Genomic DNA, 23,151 nt, shown 5'->3' on the forward strand with positions numbered 1-23,151 from the left:
TCAGGCCTCGCACCAAGGAGTGCTGTAAGGGACAAGTGCTGGCCTGTCTTACAGGTCGTCCAAGGGTACAGTTGTCCTCTCCTCTTTCCCACTTCCCCTGTTGTGCAGAACACTTGGCTTTAAAACTCTGCTAGTTTGTCCCAGGTGATGTGCAGAAAACAAGCTCCTTTCCTCTTTTTCAGAACACTAGCATTTCAAAAGCTGCTGCTCCTCAATAATCCAGATTTTCACAGAATATAATCATAAAAAAGCTTTGCACTACACAACAGAGAGAAAAGTTAAGGGCAACTAAGCAATATCCAGAGATTTTATTTTTTTAATGTCGTTATGATAAAGTGCTGGCAGTTTCTGATGGCTTGGTAGAACTTTTAGATAAATACTTAATGATCTTTCTGTTAAATCCCAGAGGGCCCCATGAAGTTTTCGTACAAGAGAATCTTTTTTACAAATGTATATCAAAACAAGCCCAAGATAAGTTGGGACACTGCAGTTCAGTTTCTTTGCTTGACAGTCTCCAAACTCAACATTTTCTTTTCTCTTTTGCAGGCCATGTATATGTTTTATGCTTTGGCAATTGTCTGCGATGATTTCTTCGTCCCTTCATTGGAAAAGATTTGTGAAGTAAGTGTTAGAAATTTGTACTTGAGCTTGTGTGCTGTTTTAGCATCAGCTCTCCTTGAGAGCCCCAACATGTGATGATGGTGTATTTACTGTTGTCTTAGAGTGTTCCCCATGCTTTTTGTTTAGTTGCTCTGCACTGGCTGTGTCAGTTGGCTCAGCTTCATAGGTCTCGCTCGCAGGAGATGGGCTGCATGTCTCCTGGTGGGTGAACTTGGTTGATACTCCCTCATAAAAGTAGCAGTCTCCTTCCTCTTAAATAACAATTCCTATGTATGCATCTTACTGCTTCTTGAAAAATTGAGACAATGCATAACATAGAAAAAACATGTTCTCTGTAGCAGCAATTCCCAAACTCCACCTCACCCTGACCCTGCAGGCTCCTGTGACAATGCTGGCTGCAGTGCAGGTTTCCAGGCAGTGAGCCCAGCAGAGCCTGCTAGCTTGTCCTGTGCTCTGCCCTCTCTGTGGATGGAACTGTGCCCTGGAGGTAAGGACGAACCATTAGGGGCTGGGAGAGGGTTGTGAAGGTGTGCGTTGCCCATGTAAGGAGCAGCAGTTCAGTTCAGTTATGGCTTCGGGCATGGTGCTCAGTTCTCCCATGACTTGGAGGATAATAACATTTTATCTGTTGACTTTTGCAAGGAAATACTGATCTACGGGGTGTTTCTGAGTTTCATACAGCATTAACTTAGAACTTAGAAACCTCCCAAGCATCAGACTTGGAAAGAAAAGAATGCACAAAAATGGAGGGGAAGGGAGAGGTGCAGAGCTCCTAGCTGGTGGCCTGAGAGCCGCGTCCTGCCCCACACTGCCCGTGGGACTAGGGAGCTGTACCTCCCTCCCACTGCCCAGCCAAGGCAGGCCTGCTTTGAGCTGACTTGCTGCGGAGCTCGGCTTGACTGCTTTGGCTTTGGACAGAAATGAAGGCTTGGCTTAGGTTCAGGATGCTGCAGAGCATTAGGTTCAGGTCAGCTGTAAAGAAGATCTTCAGCACTTCCAGCAACTGCAAGGGGCTCTGTCCTTCTTTTCCTAAGGCTGGCATGCAGAAATTTTAGGAGACAGGGACTGTGTTTTAGCCTGGATCAGCTCAGACAGCGGCAGGAAAAACACAGACCATGTGCCTGAAGTGACACATGAAGCAAGCCCTCCCCAATGTCAGTCTCAGGCAAAGAAATCTCTGCAGCGTGTAGACAATGTGGTTCATTCTTGCCAGTGTGACGTCTCCATCATCTGGAGGAGATGCCTGCTGGTCTGCCCACTAGTAAGTGTTGCTCAGCACAGCTGTAACTGGGCATCGGGAGGGGGCATGGGAGATGACCGGAGAAATCATTTGCGATGACAGCTCTAATTGAATCTGACTCTAAACTAACCTGATATTTGTAGTTCAGCACCCTACCACACTGCCTGGTTTGCTTCATCAAAAATAAGTCCCTAGGAACTCCCACTACTTTGGTGCACAAATATTCAGGTGACTGAAGGATGACAACATGTGGCAGGATGTTCTGCCCTGAGAAGTTCCTGAGCTCTCTAGGGCTGAATCTGAACACAGCCAGTCTGTGAGATTTAGGGGAAGGGAGCCTGCTGTTACCAGGAAAGTAGACAGGGAAGTGAAAGTGGGGATTTGAGTTGCTGGAGATGCAGACATGCTGAGTTATTTAACCTCCCTTCTCCAGAGCAAGGAAGCCCTACCAGGAAACTTGGGTCCAGAAGGCCAGTTCAGGCCACTGTAGATGGATGAAACCTGAGCTGAGGAGGTAGTGTCCAGGACAGGCTTGCATTTTGGGGTGCCATCTATAGGCCTGCTGTGCAGAGAGACAGGTAGAGCCAGAAGATTGTGGGAAATTATTTTTTTTTCCCTACTGAGCATTCATTAAATCCCATCTACACATACATTTTGATCATGTGGCCTTGCTTACGGCAGAGGTCTGGTCTGGGTCTAGAGAGAGCTAGCTCCTGTAATAACTCCGCCACTGACTCTCCATGTGGCCTAGGATGAGCTATGTCACTTCTCCATACCTCTATTTCCTGCAGTGCTCAATAGAAACGTTGTTTCTCAGCTGCATTTACAAATAGTGATAGGAAACACCATATACAGTGTTCACAGTTCCTAACTTTGATGGTGGCGAGCTTAGTTATAAACCAGAGGTTCAGAGACTGGAGGAGTCCCTCTCCTTTTACCATCATTAGCCTCTCTAGGTGCAAGATTTCTACATCTCTCTACCTGCCCCAGAAGGTCTGTAGGCTTAAACACGGGTCAGTGATAAAGGTGCAAGTGGCAGAATTTACAGCACCATTTGTTCTCCTAACAGGTTTTCAGAGTGTTTGGTTTTGCATGGGCATATAATATCTAAAAAGCAAACACCCTCCCCATGTGACTTTAACATAATATTTACAACCCCCTGGTCCTAGAATGCTACTTTCAGTTGACTATATCTTTACATGTCAGTTGTTCTTTCATTTGTTATTGTCGCAATGTTATGGAACAACTCTTCATATGCTTTAACAGTTATGAACCACTGTGTTACCCAACACCACCAGTAAAATAAGGTGATAATAAGTTTTATTTAATTGTGTGTGAAAGAAAAAAAAAGCATAGCAAAAGAATAGTACATCTGGCATACTTCTGTTAAGAAGTTACTGTTCAGAAGATACTGTGTCTTTAGAGATTATCAAAACAGGTCATATAAGCGTATCAGATTTTTATTTTTTCTATTGCTCCGACTTCATTTTCCCCTCAGAAAAAAAAAAAAAGAAAACTAACCCTATAGCTAACCCTTGGGGGCATTCAAGTCTTGTTATTTATGTATTTTATGCATAATTGAGCAGTTCTGCAATTATATGATAGCAAAAGACATAAGCATTCTTGTTTCCTGCTCCAACCAACTTTTCATTTTTTCAGTCCGGAGTGGCTCACCTTCAAAACATCCAGCTTTTCATGGTTGGTCCTTGATGCTAGCACTCAAGAATGTATGGGAAAATGCTTGGGTCACTTCGCAAAGGCCTCTGTGGTTCTTTGGTAGTAGTCACTCTTGCCTGTTTTTCTAGGAATGGGAAGGTTTCATCCCTGCCCGATGACAGCAGATGCTACCACCATTGCTCACGCTACTGTATACAATCCCCCACAAAAAGACCCAGTACAGTGAGTGGGCTGACTCAGGGATCCAGGGGTTCTTTGCGAGGGAGACCACCAGAGTCCTCCTGCATCGCCTGATGAGATGAGACGTGAAATTTTCAAGGGGATTCTCTTGGTCGTTAACTCACAAAAAAGAATCATAAGAGAGCGAGCCCCTTGTCAGGAACACAGATTGTACAGCAATACTGGGTATTGCAGTACGGGTAATCTGCATAGCATGCAAACAAACTAAACAGTAATGACTTGCTGCTGATCTGAAGATTGACCATCAGTAATTCTACTACCACATACTGTCATATTCCGGAAAAAGAATTCAGACCACCCTATCTGAGGACTTTTTTGGCCTTGGAGATCCACCAATAGTTATTTTATAGTTGCTTCCAGGTTAGATGCACTATTTTTGAAATAAATGCCCTTTTTCTGGCTTAGCTCCATCTAGTTTGGAAAGTGGTTGTTAAGTTAAATCAACTAGGCATTTATGCTCCCAAATATGTGCATAGAGATTAGAATTTGTTCAAGAACACTTGTTATGATAGACATTCATGTTGTGTCTTAGTTCAGATGTACTTGCAACCAAAGCCCTGACTTTCATTTGTTTTCTAAAACAATTTGTACTTATATTTGTCCAGTTACTCTCTGTTATTGGTGTTACAATGTGTCAGTGTGTTTACATGACACAACTAACATCGTAGCATCAACTGCAAATGCAGTCTACAAATACCAGAGAATACGTTTTTGACTCTGCGCAGTGGGCAGTATTTTCTGGTCTATTATATTAGCTTAATTATCATATGTATTGCAATAAATTATCCTCAAAGGAACTTATGATGGCTTTAAATTTAACCATCCCCACAGAAAACACTGATGGTTTCTTTGACTGGTGTTCTTTTCAAAAGGTACCATCTAGGTGTGGACTGACTATTGTAGGGTGACCATTTCTGTACATCCGTTGAGAACCCTGCAGAAGAATTCAGTCTGTAGGGATCTACTTCTGTTGCTATGAGCTTCTTTTATAATAGTTATATATATCTATATATATATATATAAAATATAATCTATCTAAAATCATCCTCCGTAAAGCCATGTTTTATCAGGTTCCATAAGCTTTTATAACAGTCTAGCAATGCAGTGGTCTCTTGTTTAAAAAGCATTCCTGATTAGGGCAGTTCTTCTTCTTTTCCCTTATCCCTGAAGCATACACAAAATTCTTTATTATGTGAGTATGGTCAGTGGGCAGAGTTAAGTTTTCTTACGAGTTTAAAGTATCTGTGATGGGATCTTCAGTCAAGGTAAGATTTGAGATGGGGGATTTCTGCAACGTTTGGGAGCAGCCTTGTCTCTCTGTAAATATACTTTAATAATGAAAGACCTTCAGAGAAACCCTGCATAGCCAGGAAAGGCAGAGGGGAGAGGAAGGCTTCCTCTGGCCTGTCAGGTTGGCTGTGGTGTTTCAAACCATCGGTTCTGCTAGGGAAACATTTCCACCACTTTCAGCTCTCTTGCCCTTGCTTGTAAAATGGCAGCTGCTGACTCGCACGCATGTGAGTAAGCCAGCTTTGTGTAGTAACAACTCAGCAGTTTATGACCGTATCGCAGGGGGTGGCTTTTTTTAGCTACTCATATTAAACTGTGGAAGGTGCCAGCAAGTCATGTGGTCTTTAACAGCTTTGTCGCATTTGCTGAACAGTGGCTTGTACAGATGGAGCAGTGGGAATGCAGAAAACATAAAGGAAGCAATTAACCAAGTAAATCTTTGGAAACAGCATATGTCAAAAATTTCAGAGTAGAGGGTCCTTTTCCTTCCAGAAACCACTGTTTTAAATAAGAACAGTCCCTGGGCACATCTAGTGGAAGGCTGTAGGAGTTAAGTATCTTTGATGATGACCCATGCGAAAGGGGTGTGAGGAGAGGTTAAATCTCACAAGGCTGAAATGGTATTCAGGGAAGAAGGTCAGGGGTTGGACTGAGCCTGAGCTCCAGCCCTGCCCATTACAGGCCAAAGTAGATGAGATAAACTGTGTATAGCACAACTTGTATATATGCCTTTGATGACTTTCTCCCCCATGCTGAACTTTTAAATGTAAATTGGCAGTTTCCCACTCTTCGCAGACAGTGTAATGTTTCTAGTTGAATTCCATCAACCTGTCAGTGTTGTAATCAGTGACTCTGATGTGTTTTTCTGCAGCGCTTGCATCTTAGCGAAGATGTGGCTGGGGCAACTTTCATGGCAGCTGGCAGCTCTGCTCCTGAGTTGTTTACATCTGTCATAGGTAACTAACCTACTGCTTCTTGAAACCTCCTCTTTTCCCTCAGTGTTTTTCAGAGTTGAAATGGGATTGCTAAGCACCTATAATGTTTGTCATAATGCCTGACCCCTTTCCTCATGGACACTCATGGGATTAATTGTGGGAAATCCTCACTAGATGTAGAGGCTTTAAAAATGTACTGTTATTTCACAACAGAGCTACGCTGGAAGTAGTTCAATTTGACCAGTCAAACCAAGGTCAGAAATGCAGGCAGCTCACCTTAACTATCTATTAGCCTTCCCTTGCTGTAGCACTGCCAAACTGCAGAGCACTGATCTCTGCACGTGCAGCTTTCCTATTCACCTTCCTATGCTATCTGCTGCACCACCTCTACAGCTTAGCGCCTTCAGCCTCCTGGGTTGGTCCCCAGGCAAACTCTCAGTGTCCTGAGATGCACATTCTCTGCCATCACCTCTGCTCTAGTTAGTTGTCTAACACCGCTTCCTTCAGGGAAAGCCACAGCAGGAGGAAGAGAGAATTTGAGACCCTTATTCACAGCAACAGGTTGGTGAGATCATCGCACTACCATTGCAGCACTCTGCTTATGGGAAGTGTGATCAAGAGATTCAGCAGTACTTGGGTGTGTGTAGCTTGAGGAGACTCGCGTGTTCCTTTAACAGCCTTGAGCTATGAGGGGACTTCAGTCAAGAGAGCAGCTATAAAATGATTCTATATGTATGCTACCAGGCGTAAGGTGAAAGTGTTCTTGCAGTATTATACACCCTCATCTCCAGTGGTAGGTAATCATTAGAACAATGGATGGGAGGTTAAGGTGGCCTCTCCATCACTGAGGAGAAGTGATTGAACTCTTCTGAGCTTAGACGCTTTCTCTAGAAGATCCTTCTATTTCAGTCACATCTACCAGAGGCAGAGCACAAATTAATTCACACCAAGCTGCATACTCTGCAGAGAGAGATGATCAAAGCTTCAAAACCTAGGAAGCTAAAATGGAAGCCTATGGAGTTGGGCTTGTATTACAGTTAAGGGCAGCACACTAGCAAGGTGAAAATAAAATCAGACTCCTTCAGGCAGCTTAGAGAAGCCCTAACAGTCTTGCTGTGGTGTAATCCACCAGATACTGAATGTCACTTGAGGTATGCCTACTTCTGGGTAACACATTTCTCAGAAAAGGGAAAAGTGGAGAAAAAAAATCTAAACTGCACTGGCCAGAAAAATACTGCTGGAAACTTAAAAGCAAGTGGTGAATTTAAACAGACTGACAACTAGCAGGAGATGGAGTGTTATTTTTAGGCTGACTTCCTAAGGAAAAAAAGGTTGTGTAGTACCACAGTGCATGTGTCTGTCGGTTCATCTCCCTCACCGTTAACCTCCTTGGCCAATTTTAACCAAATATGACAGAAGAGCTCTGAAAGGAGCTTGTAACATAGCCCCATAACCTATTCTGACCAGCATCATTTTCAGCTTGCAAATAATAAGTGGCCAGACAGTTCTGATTCTGTTCCAGCTCATGCTCCTACTTCCCTTATTGTTGTAGTCAGTAGAGGTGGGGATATGGGGAAGAACAGAGCACTGGTAAGGGAGTGTCTTACAGGAGATAGTTTCTTGCAGATTTGTGTCCTGTAAGATGCTCTCATGGAGCTTACTGTCTTTTATAATGTGTATTGCCATAACATTGGTTTGCAAGACCAGGAGGTTGGTGACTTAGAAATGTCTAAGGTATTTGATTTTCATTAGACAATACATCTGAATTCCCACATCAAGTTCTACCACCTTTATTCACCCTAGTACCTTTCTCTGCAAGTTGCCCTATTAAATATGAGTAAAAGTAACAGAACTGGTGCATGCCTTTTTATTAATTAATGGGGCAATTTTAGAGGAAAAACTCTGTACTTTCCAATTTACACAGCTTGCCTTGAACTTGTTTTTCAGGTGTTTTTATCACAAAAGGAGATGTAGGTGTTGGAACCATCGTGGGCTCTGCTGTATTTAACATTCTCTGTATTATTGGTGTGTGTGGGCTTTTTGCAGGACAGGTAAGAGACATTTAATAATTCCTAACAGTTATTGCATGCCTTGGCTCTACTGTGAAATCAGTTGCCAGGTTTGCAACCTTACCACAAAGTTCTCTGGTTTTGTTCTTTTTAATAGAGTCCTGTACTGTTCCTCTTGCATTTTTTGAAATGAAAGGCAGAATAGCAAATGTCAGCTTGGACGTTTTAAGCTGCCCAAGATATGTGGGTGGTCAAAGGAATAAAGGACGGTTATTTAACAGATCCTCTTGCTAGCTATTGAAAGATGTGTTGTGATGTTTGTATCTGGTTCTTTCAGACCAAAGGAGCCAGAAAATGTGTGTGCCCCTGGCTGGTAAAAATGCAGTTCAATGAACTGTGAAAGATGCCTCCAAAGGAATCATGACACTTCTGGAGCATCATAAAAGATGCTGCCTTTTGTGTGAGATGTTGTTGGCAACTGACTTGACTTGGGAAATTATACAAGAAAGATTCAGTCTTTGCTTGTAGTTTAACTCTTATTTATGTCCTCAGATTCACAGGATGGTTTACATGGGGAGAGACACCTGGAGGTCTCTGATCCAGAGCCCCTGACTACCCCCACCAGCCCCAACTCAAATCAGGGCTAATTTCAGAGTTGGATCTGGTTGTTCAGGGCCTTGTCCAGTCAGATTTTGAATAATACCAAGGATGCCAGAAATCTTACCTTACTAGCATTAAGGCTATCCACCCCTAGTATAATTTCTGTTTTCCAGTATGTCAAACTAAATATGACAACGAGTTATTCATGTGAAATTAAAGTAATTAAGTTGTGAGATCTGAGCTGCTGTCTGATTTGCAGACATGATTGACTCTGTATAATTAAATATCTAAATCTGCAGTCACCTTAACACTTGCCAACATGCCCAGTATTTTTATGATCTTGTAAAATGTTCTTTGAAATCTTACTGTACAGACTTTTTTTTGCAAAGAGGCTAGGCAGGATAACAGAATCAATAAAGAGCAAGAGGATAACTAGCTCTGGAAGAAAAGCCTAAAAGAAGGGGCCTCTATGACTTGGTCAAGAAAACAAGCAGAGAGCTTGGGCTTTCCTAGGAAATTTTGTAATCCGGTTTTATTTGCCTTAACCGTGAAGGTTTTTCAGGATGAAGATAAACATTTTCATTATGGGGAGGCGTGGGGAAGAATCCACAGAGGTACTTTTCAGCCACCTAGGCTCCCTGATTTGCATGGGAACATGCAGCTGAAAGCTACACACACTTGCTCAATACGTTAGTCGTTCTACTGTAACTCTTACTGCGAAAGCCTAATTGATTCAGGCTAGTTTTTAATTACCAAAGCTTTCCCAGCGCTTGAAGCTGTGTTCCCCAGAGGTGTTCTCCTGTAATCAGTAGGACTGTCTCCTCAGGTTGCTTTTTTCAATCAAATGAAGAAGATTAACTGTTTAGCACGATGACAGAGGAGCTAATTCTTCCAATTTTTGTTCTTCACAATATTAACTGCAAGTCCGAAACATGCTAAAAAAACTAGCTAGAAATGACAGCTTTTAGTGGAAAAGGCTTGATGGAGTTTGGGGGTTGACAGAGAATGTCAGTCATCTTCGTCGGCGGGTGGGAGGTGTTTCTTTCTGGAGGGCACAACACAGCCAAAATGTTCTCGTAAATGCCTTCGGCCTTCCAGGCATGGTATCTTTCAGAAGTTCAGAAAAGGATTGGCTGTCCTAATCATCCTAAGCACGGTCTGTGAGTCCTTTTTCAAGCAGAGAATTGAGATTTGGACTGGTTTGTCCTGATTTTGTTTTTCCCTGGCTCCAGTAGTGATGGTTGTGTGATTTCATCAGGTCATTTTGCTTGTTTGGTGCAGTTTAACCTGGAATGGATTCGTGAGAATTGGAATTATTTAAATCACTGTTTGGAATCATGATTTAAGTGAGCAGATAGGAAACCTCAGTTTAAATAATTCTGATACTCTAAACAAAACTCTGTTTTATTTTGTGATCTTCAGTTTGTCCACTCCCAGCGCTTCATCAAAAAGTCATTTGCTTTTATTGGTGTGATTCAGTGCATCTTTTGTTATTACTGAGAGGAATTTTTTTATCAGTAATTTCTCTATACATGCTCTAACATAATTAATGGACCTGGATGCCAGATTTGAGTTGCCTTGTAACGGCCAGGTGAGTCTGGAAACAGGTTGTTGGTCTCAGCTGCTTGCTGTGCTCCAGCTTGGGCAGGGCAGGGTTTTCTCTTCAGAGCTCAGATCTGAGAAGTTAGCAGGCAGAGTCCTCTGTTTTTCAGGTGAGACCAGTGCGTCAATGGGCAGGGATTTAACAGCCAGACTTTGCTGTCTTCTGAGCCTGCCCTGAGGCTCACAAAGTCACAGTTTTCTGGGACTCCCATCATCCTGGAAAGCTGTGTTAAAGCATCTCTGCTTGAGGCTGGAATGCTTTCAGGTTTGTCAGGTGAAGTGAGATAAGTGGAGAATTAATCCCATGCTATGGCAGTTCCAATCCGATGGTGCTTAGGTACCCTTCATATTCCTCAAAACTTGTCATTGGATGCTCTGCAGTCGGGTGGTGGTTGCTCAGAATTGCCAGGGCGGACAAGAAGGGCTGATGCTCCCCCCTGTGTCTGGTTTACAGGTGGGATCCCAATGGCAGCGAGGGACAGTTTCAAGATGATCGCAGTGCTGATTTCTGCACAGGGAACTGCAGAGGGTAGGATGCAGTCCTACTGCTGCTTTCCTGTATCGTCCACCAGCAGTGGCTGGAATGTGCCAGTGGGAGCGTTTGTGTGCTGATCAGGGCAATTTGCAACTGCAGTTGTGGAAGGGTGTTGGGACCCTGCTAGGAGTCAGTACCTGACAGCACTCTGTTGGTTTGCTGGGTTGCTAGGAGATGCTGAAAGCCCAGGAGGTGCACAGGGAGCTGCGCATGCCACAGATCTCAGTAAGCCACAACACTGTGGCAGTGCTGCTTTGTCCCCACTCATGGTGTGTGGCTTGGAGCTGGGAGAAATATCTCTGTGCTGGATCCGGATTATAGGGTGACTGATGGGTGGCAGAGTGCTTGGGAGTGTGCAATGCCCATGGTCTGGAATACCCAGAGCTAAAACTTGTAGGGGACATCTTTAGCGTTTCTGTAAACACTCTTTATTTTTGCAGAAGTATTCAGTATCATAGGAAAGCCTATTTTTTTGACCAGTAAAAAAATGAATTCAAAAATATCTCTATCCAGGATATGTTTTATTTTTACATTAGTCCATAGTCTGCATGTGCTATGTTGTACGTGTTATTCTTTGGCTTAAGAAAATACTGGGTTTGGCTACATGCATCTTGTTGTAAAAAAAAAAAAAAAAAAAAAAAAGAAATGTGCAGCCCCAAAAAGTTGGTATGCATTGGTTGGTATGCAAAAAGTTGGTATGCAACTCTGATTATTTTTCTAAGCCTTTAATGGCTAGTAAGTGCACACTTCTCAGTAAATCAGAATAGACATCCCACTGCTGGAACTGGAGAGGAAAGTGTGATGCCCACACCTCTGTATGACACTACGCACCTAAAAACTGCATTAAAAGAGCATTATTAAGGTTGAAAGTCAAACACTGAAAAGTTATAAAATAGCAGCATTAAGGTTCCTTGCACAACCTTAATTTTACTCAAAGAGCAGCTCCCTCTGGCTCTGGATGCTGCTGCCATTGCTCTTGCTGCTCCAGCTCAGCATTGCTCAAGAGTTTCCTTGCTCGGCTGAGCATGGTGGCAGTGGCTGCTCATAGCCCAGCTCTCCCAGTGAGCTTTCAGCTGCTTTAGTAGTGTGAACCCTTTTCTTCTCTGAGGTCCCAACATACGCTTTACTTTCTACAAGGGCACGCACTAAACACCTCAGTCATCATGAACCCAGGTTTCATCTCTAGAACCATTCTTGGCTGAATTAGGAAGTGACTTAAGTACCTCATCATGTCACATTTAGTGCTTGGTTTCACTAGTATAATCATGTTCCTGCTAAGCAACCAGCCACTCCAGGTTTCTTTCTGTGCGATCTGTCTCTCTACTCCTCCTCTATCCATTTCTTGAGGCTCGAGAGAAGAACTTTCTCCAGGTTCCCCCCCAGATCATTGATCCACCCTTTACCTGTTTCTCAAGTGCCTGTCTTTCCCCCCAGCCCCACAGAGGTCTAGGTCTCTTCTCCTCTCCCCACTCCTCTTCCCTGTGGCTCTTTGGTCTGATTCTTTCTTCCCAGCTAACCTCATTCATCCTGAGGAGGCACCTTGGAAAGCACAGGAGCCTGCTTGAGAGCCAAGGCAATCACGTTTTCTGTTGGTTTAATCTCCTCCACCAGCTGGAGACTTGGTGTACCTCGCAGGCAGTTCATGCTGGAGCCTGCGACACATCTTGCACAGCCCTTACTCTGCCTGCAAGCGGCATGTGGCCAGAGGACCACACGGCCCCTGCTTTGTAATTGCAGCAGAAAAAGAGCTTCCCCAAGAGGCTCCTAAAGCCTAGTGAAGAGCTTTCCTTACAGGATGAATCTCTGAAGTCCTTAAAGGGCCTGTAGCAAGGCTCCCTCATCCAGCACAGCAAGTCTAAAAGGGATGGACACCCTCTGCCCTGTGCCCACATGCTGTCCTTGCTCCAGGCCCCCTGCAGGTCTCAGGCTACGTCTCAGTCCAACACGTGTATGTTGCTTTTGATGTCTGCCTTCCAGGTAGGAGGCTTCCTGCTCCATGCTCAGAGCCTGCTGGAGATAGGTGGTAGGGGCTGTGGAGATCATGGCCACCTGGGCTACAGGCACCTGCTCAGGCTTCACTTGTCCAACACCGAGCCTTGTGTCTTGTGCACTGCCCATGTGGGAAGAAGCTGCTGGGAGCCAATGCAGTGCAAAGGGAAAAAAGGAGGAGCAGGGAGAAGTGCTTCATGCTTAGCAGCTGGTCTAAAATAGCTTGGGAGCAGGCTGCCAGAGGCCCTCAGGCAAGGCAGTAATTAGAAAAGCTTCCACTTCATTTCTTTATTTATGTATTTAATTTTGAAATTTTAAAGAATTTGTCAGCTTGGTAGCTAGAGCCCCAGTCCTGCAAGTAATTGCAGCCAAATTCATTTCTGCACAGTGATCTGCTTGCAGGATGGGTGTCTGAAAACCACACAACTTGTTTATACCGTCTGCTGTTACGCCTTGTTTTAGGGTTTCCAAATAACTGTGGTAGTGTTGTAAGTCTCCTGAAGAGCTGCTGTCATGCTAAAAAACAATTGATGTAGATGAAAATCAGCTTTGATGTACTGCTGTGCTCCTTTTTTCTTTGTGGCCCAGACAGAATGGACAGAGTTGAGATGGAAATTGGATTGGTTTGAATAATGTCAACAGACTGGGGAGATTAACCATGTGGCTGTCTTGCGCCAGCCCAGAGCTGAAATTTTGTGTTGCAAACTCTAGGGAAGGATTAATAAATGCAAGCAAAATTGCTTTAAGCAACCATGAAGACATTTCTGTTAGTGTTAAGTATTACAAACCCTCTTGTCTCCCTTGCTTGTCTTTAAGCAATACAGAAAATGTGAAAAAGTTTAAAATGTAGTACAAGAGTACAAGTCAGAGACACCTCTACCCATCACACCCTCAGAATTGGCTGGCTTCTTACTGATTTTGAAACTGAGGCGCTTCTAAATTGTAAATATTCGTGCCATGGTTTGCTACTAAAAAATAGGAAAGTGTGATTCAGTAGCCTGAAAGTGGGTTGATTTTCTCTTCCAATTAGTGTTGATGACACTTTGCAGGTCACCAGTGAGGATTCTGGACTGCAGGGATTTTTCTGTCTATTCTTACTGATAAGAGCAATGAAATCTCCCAAGGTCTTTATCCTTGGCACACAAGGACTAGTTTTCAAAAAGTGACAATTGATTCAAGCTGCCTCCATTTTTGGATGGCCAAATCAAAACTACATGCAAAGGCTGGATTTTCTAAACTAGCATGCACACTCTGAAAATCAGACTTTTACAGTATCTTAAACTGGGCCTCTGGAAGCTGAGAAACTAAACCTCTGATTCGTTTTGAAATCCCCAACCAAATCATACTTAGAGAGAAAGATAAAGTTTACCCATGTGGATGGCTGAGTGCAGCCTACCTGACTGTGACTGGGAGCCTTAGAAGCTTTTCTTTCTTTCTTCTTGAATCCTGTGGTAATATTCTGATTCTGTCTTACATGCACATACACGCATACACAGAGGAAGATTTGAGTAATTTAATCTAGTCAGTAGGTGCAATTTTTAAGCTGTAGATGGTTTTAGTGTATGGAAATACTTTAAGATAAAATACTTTGAATACTTTAATACTGTCCTTGCTTCCCCAAATGCTAATGTGCTGCAGAACAGACATCTCTATAGCTGTTTCTTCTGTTGTCAGTATACCTGGGATGCTAATCTTTCAATTGTACAGCTAAGTCACATATCCTAAACACCATCTGTTTGACTGTCGTGTCTGTTTTATTTGCTTTCCATTGGCAAAGAGAAGGTACAAGAAAGTGAGAGAATGCTGCAAGAGTTGCAATGCTATAAAATGCAGCCCTTCAAATAGAAGTTCATCAGTGCTTTGTGGTAGTGAGTGCTGCATAGCAGGGCAGAGATTCAGGCATGGAGGCTGCAGCCTGTGTTGTGACAGTTTGCATTAGGATTTTTCCATGACTGCAAATCAACAGTACAGCCCTGGAGAGGCATGGGGAGGTTGACCTTAGCCCAGGGTCCCATCCAAGCCTCAGTCTCTCTGTCCTCTTTTCTCTCACTCTCATATTTATGTTTCACAAATTCTTCCATCTCCTTCCACTGCCTTCTCGTCATCCTTGGTGGCAAGGATGTGGGATTCTTGGAAGCAGGCAATGCTTGCTTAATTCAGTTCACATTCAAGCCAGTCCAAGCAGAGTTTGTTCAGTTTTAAAAATTCCTCCATCTACATTCTTCTTGCTTTTTGCAGCTCTGCTGCTCTATCCAGTCCTTCTCTGTCCTCATCCAACACTGTACTGCAGCCTCTTGCACAGAAGAGGATGAGGGATTAGGAGAGGTTAGTGAAAAGTGCATAAGTGAAAGCAATACAGCCGCATGAGTTGCAAGCATTAAGCAGTCATTTTTAATCTGCATAACTTGGATTTGTTAATTACCATCTAAATAGCTGTGTTTGGCAGTTGAGTTCTAGTTTCCCTGTTTCACCCTTCCCTAGGTTGGGACTGGCTGTTCTGGTTGCGGTGTACCTCGATGCTGGGTTGTGCCAGAGACTTCTTGTGCTGGAAACAGTCTTTTTAGGGGCCTTTCTGGTTAATTCTTCAGTCAAGGAGTCTATCTGGTGGTCATATGTCATTCCTCATGTATACTCCTATACTGGAGTAAAAAAAAAAAGGACTACTTTGGCAATCTTCTCTGCTTTCTTCTGCTTCAGTGGTATTTTACCTGAGAAAGTAGAATTCAGAAGTTTCTTCCTCTGTCCAAGTCATGGTAAGCCATTGTGTAAACTAAGAATGCCTCTCAAGATCATGAGCTGATATGCACTCAGCTTTATTTCAGGGTGTGTAAATATATCTAAGATACCAATGTTACAAATAGTGAAGAGCTGAGTAGAGAAAACTATGAACAGAGGTTTAATAACCAGGTAGAACCCTTTTTATTGAAGAGGCTGGGACTTTCGTAATCTATTTTTAAGCTATTTGTGTCATACGGTTCACTTGCATGCATCTTAATCTTTTAAGCTTTAATTTCTCAGACAACGAGTAATTCAGACTGGGGTCATTACTGACCTTTGGTTTTAAGATCGTATTCATGAGCTTTTTTTTCTTCTGGATTGCAGAGGAGTTTTGGGCAGTGGGAATTGGAATGTTTTTTGTTACTCTTCTTTGTTCAGTGACCAAAAACGGAAAACATGTTAGCTAGTGAAGCAGTAGTTTAAGGAGAACTTAGTGCCAACTGTTGGGTCTGTATGCTGCTCTTGTAGCCCCGTACACTAAGAAATTTTGTTCTGCCAGTGGTTTTTAGTGGCTGTAGGCCTGCTCTTTCACTGATGTCTGTTGCAGACTTGAAAGCAAAGAAGGGACCTGATAACAAATCAAACAAGATCCACATTCCTAACAGAAACATAACAGGAACACACAGCTGTGGGAATGGCCATGTGTGAACGAAACCCCAAGCATCAGAAGAGCAGAGGGAAGAAGCTGGTAGAGTCACTCCCTGTCCTGCAGAAAGTCAGGCCATCAATAAGCAGACTGCAGGCAGAACAAAAAGGAATTGCTGGGGTTTCAGAAGAGGGAGGCATCAGTTTCTGTAGAGGTGCTGCCAAAGGGTCCTCACAGTTCAGAGGCTGCAGCCTTTCTGAACACCCTGGTAAAGCCCCTGCACACCCCAGAACAAAGAGGGTGTGCCCAGCAGCTGGGCCATCAGCAGAAGTAAGCTGCTGCACAGCTCCTGGGCATGCTGCTGAACAGACTCCTCTGCCTCTCACGTCCTTACTTGTATGTTACCCGTACTGCTCCCTGAAGGGGCAATCAGGGAGAATGCTCACCCACTGTAAATGCAGCAAACTGCTCCTTTTCCCTGGGGTTTTCCTGCTGGGATGTTTGGCACTGGCAGATAGCAGACCAACTCTGAGTGATAAAGCTGATTAGATTCCTTTCCAGCTCCCCCTTTAACAAAAACAGTGTTGGCTTGGGAATCAGGGACTTGTGGATTTAAAGCAAATTTGTAGCCATTGTCCAAGCTGATACTTCATTTGCTACCCAGAAAACACTGAAAAAGGTCCTTTGTCCTGTGGGTCATGCCTTGTCTTTCATGATGCTGCATGCACATCAGTCTGTGCATGGTGAATGAGCTCTGTCGGAGGTATCTGTCACACCATGAGCCTTTTGGTCTCCTTTTGGAGATGTCCGATAACTCTAAAAGCCTTTTGTTGTTCCAAAAGTCACTTTATTTCCCAGAACTATGCCAGCAGTGTGCATGAACTCAGTATTGCTGCAGTGGGTGCCAGTTCAGCAAAGTGTCTTAAAGCAGGGCGGCTTGCATCATTTCTCTGGAGAGAGGCAAGTAAGCCTAGGCTTTGTGGTGTCAGGGGCCTGGTTCCTGCGTCTAAGTTGAACCAGAAACTGCATGGTGAGGCCAGTGAGATTGGACCTGATGATGGTTTTTATTTTCTCGTAAGGTCCTTGTGTTGCAACAACACCTAGCAGCCGCAGTCATGGATTAAGACTCCTCTGTAGTGTGCATTTTGCAAATACAGAGCCAGAACATAGCTCTTGAGCCTGGAAACTGGTGACCAGAGTGTGCAGTGGGAGCTGACAGCAAGGGTTCAGGCGGGCAGACAGGAAATCACCCTCATCACAGAATTACACTCAGTCATAGGACAGAAGTAGAGGATGCAATCAGAAGAGTTGAAAATAGATTCCCTTCAGTACCAAAACAAATCAGTTCCTAATGGCCACTAAACACCATTGCCTGATGAGGTCAAGTTTTCTCTGTCAAAATTCACACACAAATCAATACTGCAGACTTACCATTGATGCAGTTGTTTTACAGTCATTTCTACTGCAAAAGCAGGGGAAATCACAAAGTCTCTTTGTATGTCTAACAAGGGCTTGCCGGTGTGAAGAGCCTGGGCAGCGTCACCCTGAGTGCACCTTCCTGTACCACGTCGAGATCTGTCTTTGAGCCCTGCTGCTAATCCTCCACAGGATCTGTCTGCGGTCGGAGGCGTCTGTGAATGCAAGTCCTTGGGATCTGGTTGCCTTGGCTCTGCGGGAATCTGGCTGAAAAGACATGCTGGTTTGAACATCTCATGGATGATTTTGAGTACCAGCAGAGCAGGGAAATATTTTTGGCTTTGTCCTGAGGTTTGGATAGTGTCCACTGTTTCCATTCTGAGAATGTCACAGAGACAAATTGCTGCCACAGTAATGAAAATACTAAGAGCTGCTTAAAAAAGTAAATATTCTTGGGGAAATAATGAGAATAGATTTAGTTGGTCTGCAGTGTACGAACTGGGATCTGGAGTGATGGTTGAACTCTGCAGAGAATAGCTAACCAGCAGTAAAATTAGGGGCCTGGTAAATAGAAGAAGCTTTTGTTCCAGTGAGCCCGGTAGATCAGAGCAGCTCAGCAATTACTGTCTTAGAGATATGTATTTTTAAGGCCTGGATTTTTTGGGGCCTGGCAATTGCTCATATTTTGTTTTGCTTAATTTCTGTGGGGAGGGGTAGGGTTGTTTACTATCAGTCAAAGCCCTGCGCAAGACCAAATGCTGCATCACAGGACGTGGGTGTCCTTGCCAGGAGGTAGAGGTTATGATCAAGGGACTCAGCTGGATGCTCAGCGTGTCCTGGGTGTTGGGATAGCTGTGATCTCTGTGTGTCAGCAGCAGGGAGACATCATGGTGGAGTATAGAAAGGAACATCTCTGCCTGCTGCCCAGGATTTGGTCCAGGACATGCTCATGTGCCGCGTGTCCCCGCACAGGGGCTGTCAGCTGCCTCCTGGTGTTCCCAGGAGGCTGTACAGGCGGCAGTGGCTGGCTGTGTGCAAAGCCGTCTAAAGTTTCAGCCTCAGCTGTTGCAGGACAGCAGAGTGGTTTGATGCTACAAAGGGACGTGGGTGGGGTCAGGGATTTCTGCTGCGCTGTCATGAGACTGGCCCTCGTGCATTTGCCTAGTGGTTTGGCAGTCAGTTTCACCTTCCTTCACCTGCAAAATGGGGCTGTCCAGCACAGCAAGCTATGCCTTTCTTTACTGTGGTTTCTCATGCCTCTGTGGCTCTCTGACCCCAGCGCCTTGCAAAATACCCAGAGTTGTTTGGACCCTGCTCTCACTGATGTGTCCGTTCTCCCCAGGGACCTTAAAGTGGGAATAGGTGGCACTGACTCACAGGTTTGGGTCTGTTTGGTTCTGGCAGATGGTTGCCTGGGGGTGGCCAGGGGAAGCTTACACCCTGTGATCTCTGCTGTGTTTGTTTTGCAGCTAATGATTAACTTGGACTGGCATACGCTTTGTTAGGTTAAAAACTGGCTGGATGGCCGGGCCCAAAGAGTAGTGGTGAATGAAGCCAAATCCAGTTGGAGGCCGGTTACTAGTGGAGTCCCCCAGGGCTCAGTGCTGGGGCCAGTCCTCTTTAATATCTTTATCAATGACCTGGATGAGGGGATCGAGTGCACCCTCAGTAAGTTTGCAGATGACACCAAGTTAGGTGCGTGTGTTGATCTGCTCGAGGGAAGGAAGGCTCTGCAGGAGGATCTGGATAGGCTGGAACGATGGGCTGAGGCCAACTGTATGCAGTTCAACAGGGCCAAGTGCCAGGTCCTGCATCTGGGGCGTAACAACCCCAAGCAGCGCTACAGGCTGGGAGACGAGTGGTTGGAAAGCTTCCTGGCCGAGAAGGACCTGGGAGTACTGGTTGATAGTCAGCTGAATATGAGCCAGCAGTGTGCTCGGGTGGCCAAGAAGGCCAACAGCATCCTGGCCTGTATAAGAAGCAGTGCGGCCAGCAGGTCTAGGGAGGTGATTGTCCCCCTGTACTCGGCTCTGGTGAGGCCGCACCTCGAGTACTGTGTTCAGTTTTGGGCCCCTCGCTACAAGAAGGACACGGAGGTGCTCGAGAGAGTCCAGAGAAGGGCAAAGAAGCTGGTGAGGGGTCTGGAGAACAAGGCTTACGAGGAGCAGCTGAGGGAGCTGGGGTTGTTTAGCCTGGAGAAGAGGAGGCTCAGGGGAGACCTCATCGCTCTCTACAGGTACCTTAAAGGAGGCTGTAGCGAGGTGGGGGTTGGTCTATTCTCCCACATGCCTGGTGACAGGACGAGGGGGAATGGGCTAAAGTTGCGCCAGGGGAGGTTTAGGTTGGATGTTAGGAAGAACTTCTTTACTGAAAGGGTTGTTAGGCATTGGAATGGACTGCCCAGGGAGGTGGTTGAGTCGCCATCCCTGGAGATCTTTAAAAGACATTTAGATGTAGCCCTTAGTGATATGGTTTAGTGGAGGTCTTGTTAGTGTTAGGACAGAGGTTGGACTAGATGATCTTGGAGGTCTCTTCCAACCTAGACGATTCTGTGATTCTGTGATTCTGTGATTATAAGCTTCTGATTGACTTATTGCTCATTGCAGGTGGGATGTAATAACTCCCCAAATGAGGCAGGTTTTGTGAAAATTAACTCGCAGGTCCTGATGGTCAGGCAGTTCCTCTCTTGTATGTTCTACTGGAAGACGGCAGTAATTATCTTATGAAGTTCTTTCCTGCCTTATATCTTCATTACAATTGCTGTAGGACTGATACATTTAAGAGCAAGAGAGAGAGAAAGCATGTGCAGAGTATTAAACACACAGTTGCTACTTCCCATCTTATTTTTGGCCATGACCTTTCAAAGAGCACACAGTCTGCCACCTTTGAATCACAGATGTAACCTTTAGTGCTCCCTTTGCTGATTTTCCTGGTGGCTGAATGCTGCCAGGTGCCTTCAGGCTGCCTTTGGGCAGGGGGTACCTGCTGCCACCCTCGGCTGCATCCTGGAGCAGGGCTGCCTCCAGAGCTGAACGGAGCCAGCAGAGATGTCGCTGTCCCATCTGGCAGGATTTGTCCTGTCCTGTAACAGGAGAGGTTGTGAGACTAGTTCATGGGACATTTTACTAGGCAGATGAGAGAGATGCTGTTGAGATGAAATTCCCTCAGAGAAGGTTCAAAATGTGGAAAAGTATCCCCAAAAGGCCATTTGCAAAGGCCTTGTGGAGGGAGCACTTGTGGCCAGAAGTCACAAGGCAGACTGCAGATGAAGACTGCTGCTGGGAAGATGCAACTGAGGTGATAGGAAAAACATACTCCGGGGAGGTCCAGGAGCCACTGAGGTGGGAGGACACATGGGCAGCCCCTGAGGCCCCTGCTGCACCTGCACTGCTTCCTCTCTCTGGACTGTAGACTGGGTCAAAGTGCTAGCAGCAGCTGGGCAACCCTCGGAACCATAGCACCGCCTGGCCATGGGATTTTTAGCCCATGCCTCCTGGTTCCGGCACAACTCTGTGTTTTGCTGCGGGAATGATGCTGGTGAAGTTGAGGCCTCCGGTATTGTTTTGGCAACCTAATGAACTGCTTGCCCAGGCAACCATAGCAAGTGGATGCTGGTAAGCTGCTTTACACTAGGGCAAAAAAAAAAGAGCTAATCAGAGAGAAAATCTATCAAAACAGAAATGCATGCCTAAAGGTGGGTGACAGTGAGAAATTAATGTGGTTCAACAACTCCATAAGTGTGTGTCCGTGATGTTTGTGGATCCCCTGTTACTGCAGGATCTCAACCTTGTACAGTCCCATGTGCGTTTGTTCTCCAGTGCTGCTGCTGGGTACAAAATGTTCCTTTATGCCCCCTTGTACAAAGAAGGGATAGTGCTTACTTAATTCATCCAAGCTTAAGCTATAGGGCTGGGAGCAGAATAAGGAATCACTCCTACATTGCTTCATCCCAAGTGAATACCTCCCCCTCCAGACTGACACTGCTCTTCAGTATAACAGATGGGGGGGAGCTATCTCCCAGGAAATGCACAGAGGTTCTCCAGTGGCTTCTCATTGAAAGTCATAAATGAATGTATAGCCTATTTTAATATAAAGATGAATATAAATAAGGCAGTGCCAATATCTCATTTTAATATGTGATGCTTCATTGATGTCATGACCAGTGAGGGTGAACAGGCGGATGGCAGGATCCTTGTAATTACTTGAGCTGAGAAAGAAGTTCCTGAAATAATACATTTGCAAAGTTAAAAGGCAGAGCCTATGCTTTGTCAAGGGAAGTTTAGCCTTGGGAGATGAAGCTTCCCCCAGGGCTGTCCCAGAAGGCAAGACCTGTGACAGATTCACCAAAGACAGTCAGTGATATTCAGCTTCTCAGAAGTCAGAATTCCCCAGGCCACTGTCAGGATAGGCAGAAATAAGTATTTTTTTTTTGGTGTTTTTGTTTTTGTTGTTTTTCCCTACAGATTGACAGGTGCCAGGGCAGCATGAAATCTGAGGGGTCTTTTTAACTTCTCCAGTTTGAGGTGCCATCTTATGAGGGCATAGTGCTTCAGCATAGTGCTTCGGTCACAGGACAGGAGGGGGTGCCCCAAGGTCTGGACTGTCCTGAGCAGTCTGCTGTGGTCGTCAGCAGAGCTGTCCCTGGAAGCATGAGCAGGCCCAGAGGTCGCTAGCCCACTGTGGTCTTGGACCAATTTCCAAATGCTCAGAGACCTTACTGCCATCACCCAACACATCCAGGAGCAGCTCTTCAGCTGCAGATATACCCACACAGGGGCACATGAGCCATAATGAGCGAGACCAGGCACAAGCTCTGGCATACGGTGCTCTGCTTGTGCTGGAGGAGGCTCATTGGTGTATCTGGTGAGGGAGGCTGGGCGCTGTCTGCATGGGGTGTACGTACCTGGGAGGATGGAAGAGCTCTGTCTCTAAGAGAGACATCATCTCCGTGGCAGATGGTGGCCTTGTCTAGTTGGTGCCAATCTCCGTGATGACGTATGGGCTTTGAGGAACTGCCCCAGAGGTTTGTTCCTGTCTGGAAAAGCTCCAAGATTTTAAATGCTACTGTTTGTAGGAACTGTAAGAATCTCTTTACTTCTGTCTCATTCACGTACATATCTCCATAACCACTATGCCTTTTGAGATTTGAATGAACCTAATGAGCGTTAATCTGTATTTAACCGAATAAAACGCAGCGAAACCTACTACTGTGGCGTAATGACCACATGGACACCAGGGTAAGTTTAGGGATCAATAACTTGAACAACTTTATTGAGGACAGGCTCCCTTCTTGTACCATTAGCTCTACAAGCGGTGCTTTCCCACTAGCTATTCATTGGCTAACAACTTTGCCCAGCAACAGCAAACATTTAGCAACTTCCATGTCTGAACGGTTGGAGAACAAGCAGTTTGAGACAGCAAGGCGTCTCGTGGATCACCCATATTTTGTTCCTTCTAACTTGTTTACATTCCTCATGGTTTCATTGTCATGAGTCCAATGTTATCACCAACCATGGAGCTTGTCAACCCCCATGGCGATACTCCCAAATACTACATTTTACCTGAGCATGGTGAAATAGATTTTCTTGTTATATCTACCCAGAACTGACACAAATGACATATGATGGCTCATA

The 23,151-nt window shown here is 45.0% G+C and overlaps 1 protein-coding gene across 8 annotated transcripts in view; it reads left to right on the forward strand.

Annotated features, from left to right (window-relative positions):
* Positions 1 to 23,151, forward strand: part of RIN2 (Ras and Rab interactor 2) — a 284,987-nt gene that overhangs the window by 120,491 nt on the left and 141,345 nt on the right. For all 8 annotated transcript variants that reach the window (XR_010830861.1, XM_066995455.1, XM_066995460.1 and 5 more), the window contains 3 exons: positions 547 to 621; positions 5,940 to 6,024; positions 7,951 to 8,054. Coding sequence is in view for 7 of the 8 variants with exons in the window: in XM_066995455.1 (XP_066851556.1) it covers positions 547 to 621; positions 5,940 to 6,024; positions 7,951 to 8,054 (264 nt within the window). In the remaining variant the exon portion in view is untranslated. The remainder of the gene's footprint in view (positions 1 to 546; positions 622 to 5,939; positions 6,025 to 7,950; positions 8,055 to 23,151) is intronic.

This window comes from Anser cygnoides, chromosome 3 (genome assembly GCF_040182565.1).
Source record: "Anser cygnoides isolate HZ-2024a breed goose chromosome 3, Taihu_goose_T2T_genome, whole genome shotgun sequence".
NCBI classification, from domain to species: Eukaryota; Metazoa; Chordata; class Aves; order Anseriformes; family Anatidae; genus Anser; species Anser cygnoides.